A 6,727-nucleotide genomic window follows, 5' to 3' on the forward strand; every position below is an offset into this window, starting at 1 on the left:
TATCTCATTTTAGTTTTCTATTTCCTGTATCAGATGTGTTTAGCAGCAGTCTGAGGATGCACTAGACTCCTGCATACAAATATGCCTTTGTATTGTGTGTCACAGCAACCTGGAATGCTAAGCCTGATTTACTCCAACATTTCTGAACACTTTAAGAACAGTAATCAGACTCTTGTACATTTGTGCAAAACTGTTTTCTGCTTTTGCTGCCTAGAACTCCTGCCCCTTGTTGAAGGGTCACACAGTCTAGTGCTAGCTGTCTGCAGACAGATGGGCAGCTGCCACCCACAGTCCCTGCTTTGATCTTTGATCAACAGAGATGTTGAGATACATACCAGGAGCACCTCGAACGTGGAGGGGAAATGTAGCACATAGGGAACATACATGGGAAATACAGCATCACAAACCTTAAACCTGATCAACAGAAGATACAAAGCACATTGCCCCCATTTCTAGGGTCACACTAGGAAAAGGCATCTTTTGAGTCTATTTTGAACTTGGGATGGCAGTAACAGAAACAAAAAAAAAATCTTAAAACACAGATCCTCAAAAAGTGTAACCAACAACCCTCCTGGAGAAACCCAATACACAGGATGCCCCACCCTTTCCATCCAACAACATGCAGACCTTTCTGTGCTTGCCAACAGTCTCACTGGCGTCTGATGGTCAGACCCCACTCTGCATAGCAGGCTGCTGCTTTTCAATTTCACATTGTTAGCTATAGAGACTGCAAAGCTTTTGAGCTCATACACTAAGGATCTTAGCAGATACACCACTACACAGCAACCTGGCCAGTAAAAACATTAACACAAAAAATCAAAACTATTTATTGAATTACCTGAGTCACTGTCAGAACTGGATTTAGCCTTCTTGGTAGTAACCGCTTTGTTTTGGGGGCCAGGGATTGTTTTAGCTATTACTGATTTGCCTGCAAAAGCAAGTTTAAAATTAACAGGCCATATCCACACCAAACCTTTGTCCCAAGATCCAAACATTTACAAATGTGAAGAAGCTTCCTTCTCAGTGCACCAGCCATTCAGCCAGCATACTGGAAGCCAAGCAAGGACCTGGCCAGCTCCAGTAATGGGCCTAGCTTATTCCCACTAAACTAGATCCTGACGACTTTTCAAACCAACATGTGAAGTAATCCAACCTGCACACAGTTTGGATCCACAGGTTGTATGCAGTGCTGTCTGGGATACCTTCAAATTACTCAGAAGTTTCCAAAGAAGCAAATAGCAACACAGACCAAATTCAAATGGCTTTTTCAAGAAAACCAAGACATTGCCAAAACATCATCCACACCACACAGTACTTCCTCTGCAGCCTCCTCTCCTCACAACATACCTGCTCCTCCCTTTGGGGGCACCTGCTCTGCCTCATCACTACTGTCCGAAGAGTCACTGCTCTCAGTCTTTTTTGCAGGAGCCTTGGCAAGGCCCTTCTTTGCCTGCGTAGCTTGAGGAGGTGGTACAGCACTATACTGACCTATGAAGACAGACACAGCATTCAGGTGCCCACATGATAACACAAACAGCACGAGATGTTTGTTGCTGTTAGAATAATGCACTTTTATTTGGTTCCATTAATTCCCCTTCTGTAGCTACAATCAGATACTAGCTTATAATTTGAAAGGTTACACCCACCCCACTGCTACCTCCTGTTTCTACTGCGAGTTTAACTCTCCTCTCAGGGTTCAGCTGACCCAACCATCTCTGCACTTCTAGAAGCATTGCCAAACTTTTTTCAGAAAAAACACCACAAATAGAGATGTCAATTGTTGATGCTTTAATTTACTGCCTTCTCAAATCCTCTGGTTAGAGGATCAGACTGAGTTTCAGTGCTTGATCCTCCACTCAGATCAGCTCTCTACCAAAATCCTAAAAGCACTATACTATGTTGAACAGACATCCATTTAGCCCCTCAGCTGGATTGCAACTGAATAGCCATGGATAGTTCACCAAAAACCTAGAAAGCTTAAATTGCTGCAGTTACAAAATAACTAAACCACTGGCAAATTACGTGCCAAATCTTGGCAGACAGGAAACCTGCAAGAAGAATGTACTTAAAAGGTTCCTGAATAAGATGACATGCAGCAAACAAGCAGAGTCCATCACAATCTCTCTCAACCCCCATCCCTTGCTGAGCCCCAACAGCACAAAGAGCTACTCTATTTCTGATTCACGATACCACCACCAGCACCACCTGGAACCTCATGTGCAGCAAGACTTGCCTGTGCCCTGTACATGCTTCTCCTGGGACAGTGGGACAAGCAGAAAGCATCCTCCCACGTAGCAGCAATGGTATTTACTACTTACCAGACTTTGGCTTTTGTTTTGCAGGTAGCTTTCCATTGTCTGAGCTGTCAGATGAGTCCTCACTACTGGAACTTTCCTTGGCACGTTTGTTTTTCCCTGGACATGCTTGAGTAGCTGCAGGTTTTGGCAGAGGCGATTTCTTGGGAACAGCCTTATCACAAGAAGAAACGAAATATTAACAAAGAAATCTTGTGGAGACAGCTGGATGTGGATCTTGTTTAACTCTATGCCTCACTTGAGAGCAAATTTTGAAGACAAAGGGAGAAAGATCAATACAGATTCTCAAATGCAAATTTTAGGAAACACATGACCACCATGATCTTTCTGGCTACTCTGATGCATGAATCCCTAGTGAGGAGCTCCTCTTGACTAAGAGGCACAGAACTGACTGAAATGGTAGCAACTACCACTTGATTAAACACAACTATGATTATTTGTGTTGCAGAAAACATTTTTAAACACTCCCTAGTAGAAAACTTGAAGTTACAGATAGCTAAGCACAAGGATCATGCAAAAGTGAACATACAATGGAGACTACAATATGGTTATGACACAATGAGATGTTTTCCCGTAAAAGGAAGGAGCAGAGAAAGCTCTAAGCAGGTATTATGAAAGAAAGCCAGTGCATGGGAAGGTGCTAAAACACATAATCCCATTGTATAAAAGGAGGTATAACAGCCTTGAATGCTGTGCTCAGCATCTGTGTAGTCTGTGCCTTTGTCTACACATTTCACAGTCCCTGCAAGAGAGATACACCCAGTCTTAGCAGACTTCTACAGTACTCGTGAAGTTTTTCATGGTCTAATTTACCGTCTTCGGTGCAGCCTTTTCCTCATCAGAATCTTCACTACTACTGCTACTGCTTTCTGCTTTTCCATTGACCACCTTTGTGGCTGCCTGGGCAGCTTTATTTCCTTTTGAGATAAGTAAAAAGGGACATTAGAAGATATGCTACAGTAGATGAAAGGTAATTACATTCAGCATGAAGTATCATGGAGACAAGAACCACAGGAAGCCAACAGGGCAGATTAAGGCAGTACTGCAAAACTGTTGTTTTATCCTACTGCAAGCTTAGAAAGTTTCCCAGAAAACTGTCCATTCTAGCTCATCAGAAGTTCCAGGACTAAAAGCTAAGTAAAGATCTTCCCTGCTCTTTGGAGGGAAAACACTGGCAAAAGCACAACTGAAGCAGTTAAGGTTGCTGATTACAGCTACTTATGCAAGAAACATGGCATTTGTGACCAGATGTTTTATTTGCAATCAGTTCTACACCTCTTCCATGTCAAAAGCAGACTAGACTGGAATGCAAATGGCAGTGACAACAGATTTTCAGATGGCTATGTTAATACCTGTGCCTTTGCATGTAGGTACAGTCCCCATCACTCCTCCCTTGGCTTTTTTGTTCTTGCACTTTGACTCATGATACACAGTAACAGGTACCTGACTGAGGCATTGCTGGTTTTGGTGGCTGTTTCTTTGGTGCTTCTTCATCTGAGCTGCTTGACTCAGAGCTGGAACTCTCCGTTTTCTTCTGAGGCTTGATTTTGGCTCCAGCTGGCTTCACCACTGGTTTTGCGCTTTTCTAAGCAACCAGAGGGAAAACTGATTAACCCTTGTATCCATGAAAAGAGGCCAATACATGGGACACATGTACAGGGAGTATGAACTGCTGTCTTTCACAGAGGTTACCAATTTGACTTGGAAACACCACTATGCCTAATGGTTAGGGCCTGAAAATCCCTGGATGACAATTTTGCTCTGGGAAACCTCCCAGCAGCCCATGGGAGACTTCCTTTGCACCTCAGTCTCCAGTTCTGCCTCCTCAAAATGGGGCAGCTCTGGAGCTGGCACTGTTCTCTTCCTTCCCCAGATCATGCTACTTCGAAGACTGAAAATACTGACTGGGCAACTCTGGTTGATCTCCTCTAGCATACACTGACATCATTCTTCCTCCCCCCCACTTCAAGACCATAACTGCATCAAGAAAAAGAGAAGATTCTCTTTTTATATGTACACATATATGTAGGAAAAAAAATCAAATTTGTTTTAGCAATTGTAAATAAGTCTTTCTCTTTGGAAAAAAGTAAGCCCTGGAAGTCTTAGCATAAAACCAAAAAGCAGCCTTTGATATAAAACAAAGCAGGTGCTGGACATGAAATTAATTTTTTACAGGACCAGTCCAAATGGCACGTCGTCCACTATAGAAAAGTCTTCTTACATTGCACCTAAGTGGTCTAGGCACTTCATAGTTCAGGAAGAGTGAGGCCTATTTCAGAAAGAATTCTGCCAGTCAAATTTGCTATTATCCATCACTGTGAAGCATGCATTAAAGTGGCTGGAAAGAAAAGCTGACCTTTGCTGGCTTCTCCTCCTCTGAGTCTGAATCATCACTGGAGTCCTCACTGCTACTCTCTGCCTTCTTAGCTGCAGGAATTGCTTTTGCCTTGGGCACAGCTGCTGCTTTAGCTGCAAATAAGGGACAGCACACACTGATAAGTTAATTCACAACTTTCACATACCTATATTGTGTGCTAGCATGTATGAGGGCAAAAGGCTATTATATAGGCTTTATAAGACTATCTATATACAAAAGACTATATAAGGTCATTAAACCATGACTGAAGTTCATAACACTGACTTTGTTTCTTGAGCAGCATGCCAAAATGGGTAAGCAAGAGGATGAAACCAATTCTAAATTTTAACTTTCATACACACATGTAAGTGCAGATTTCTATCACCAAAAAGGAAAGTGTCCCCATAAACTGAGATAACATTAACTGGGTCTGCAGACCTTCCAGCTTAGAAAAACCTCCTGAACAAGAGCAGGCTTCCAAAGAGAGCCACTGCAATGCTGTGTTAAAGTCCCAGACACTTTGCTTAACGTGTTTTAGCCAAATCTACTTCCTGGTTACCGAATGCTTTAATAATGTGGAGCAAAAGGAATCATTTTGCCTCAAGTTATATTTGCAACTCTCCTTATCAAATAGAAGTTAGATCTAAGTTCAAATTCAGTTTTAGGATGGCTCAAATTGAAGACCAGCTTTCCGTGTCTCTTGCTATCTATTCCTCCTCTCCCTTAAACCTACCACTAGATACACACAAACTTGTGTACACTGTGATTAAAGTGTAAGAACAATTCCAGATAAAAAGGGAAAAATACAGCTCACCACATACCAAAGTGCAGCGGAGACATATTTTTTGACAGCACTACAGCACTTTTGATAGGCTTGAAAGAAAGGAGGGTAGTAACCTCACACAAGTAGCAGGTGAGTAAAGATGCTTGGCATTTCTCTGGAATTCAAGGACACTGTGCACAACTGCTCTGCATCAAACAGGTCATGGTGCCCACCAATACAGAGGAGCCTGAAAAATCCTAGCTATGCAGGAGTTTAGTCAAATTATAAGTGCTTTCACATTTATTAAGATATGCATATAACCTGAATCAGTTTTCCTACAATAGCAAGACAAGAACCCATTCCTTAAAGCTTTCAGCAAAGCTGACAGTCCCTGGAAACCAGGATGGAAAACAAATCATGAGGTAGCTACCTCCCATGAAGAGAGCACCAGCCTAATCTACAGGCACTCACAAACCTATGTCACACAACATTTAAAATCGACAGATAATTCGAATGTGCTGAAGCAAGTAGGAGTAACCCTGCTGAGATATCCTACCAGTGAGGGTCTGGAAAGCAAAACCTCAATACAGACAAGGTAATGAAGCTGCTATTGAAGTAGCACCTTCAAAACTCAATACAGCCCAGTGCCTTCACCAGTCTCAGCCAAAACTGAATGGCTAAAACCTTCTAGCAGACACAAACCCTGATGTGCTTAAATTATAACTGAATAAAGAGACAGGACAAACATAACTTACGCATCATAGGCAAAAGACCTGCCAGAAACACGTTCAGTCAATACAAACCCAGTCCATAACAGCTGCTGGAGGACTCAAATGAGCCGCTGAAGCCGAGCTCTATACCCAGGTGAGGAGCCAAACACAACACAAGCCTGGCCTGTCCCAGGGCCGCTTACAACCCGCACCTGTTTTTTTCGCTGGGGGCTTCTCATCCTCCTCGCTGGAGCTGTCATCGCTGCTGGAGGACGGCTTCCTCTTCGCCTGGGGGCCGTTGGGAACGAGCTTTCTCTTCTTGGCCGCTGGAGACCTACAGGGAGAAAGGCTGAGCTGGGAACTACGAGGGCAGGATGGCGGCTGGTACCGTAAGAGATCCCGGCAGGGCGGCGGAGCACAGCGCCCCCCCCACCACCCCCCCCGGGGCCCGGTAAGCGCGGCCCTCGCCGCCAGAGGGGCACTTACTTCAGCCAGTAACTGAAGATGTCCAAGAGGGAGGCTGCGTTGGGGTCCTGCTCCTTCTAAACGGAGAGAGAGGCCGCGTCAGTCAGTCCGTCACCCA

General features: G+C 43.9%; 1 protein-coding gene across 1 annotated transcript in view; it reads right to left on the reverse strand.

The window, feature by feature from the left end:
• LOC104625305 (nucleolar and coiled-body phosphoprotein 1-like) overlaps positions 1–6,683 on the reverse strand; it is a gene marked incomplete at its 5' end in the record, with an annotated part of 9,773 nt that extends 3,090 nt beyond the window's left edge. Inside the window, 8 exons of the mRNA XM_010292899.1 lie at positions 839–928; positions 1,348–1,488; positions 2,319–2,469; positions 3,129–3,232; positions 3,759–3,900; positions 4,672–4,778; positions 6,357–6,478; positions 6,631–6,683. Of these exons, the coding sequence (XP_010291201.1) occupies positions 839–928; positions 1,348–1,488; positions 2,319–2,469; positions 3,129–3,232; positions 3,759–3,900; positions 4,672–4,778; positions 6,357–6,478; positions 6,631–6,683 (910 nt within the window). The remainder of the gene's footprint in view (positions 1–838; positions 929–1,347; positions 1,489–2,318; positions 2,470–3,128; positions 3,233–3,758; positions 3,901–4,671; positions 4,779–6,356; positions 6,479–6,630) is intronic.
• Between the last annotated feature and the right edge of the window lie 44 nt (positions 6,684–6,727).

This window comes from Phaethon lepturus, unplaced genomic scaffold (assembly GCF_000687285.1).
Source record: "Phaethon lepturus isolate BGI_N335 unplaced genomic scaffold, ASM68728v1 scaffold57968, whole genome shotgun sequence".
In the NCBI taxonomy this organism is placed as follows: domain Eukaryota; kingdom Metazoa; phylum Chordata; class Aves; order Phaethontiformes; family Phaethontidae; genus Phaethon; species Phaethon lepturus.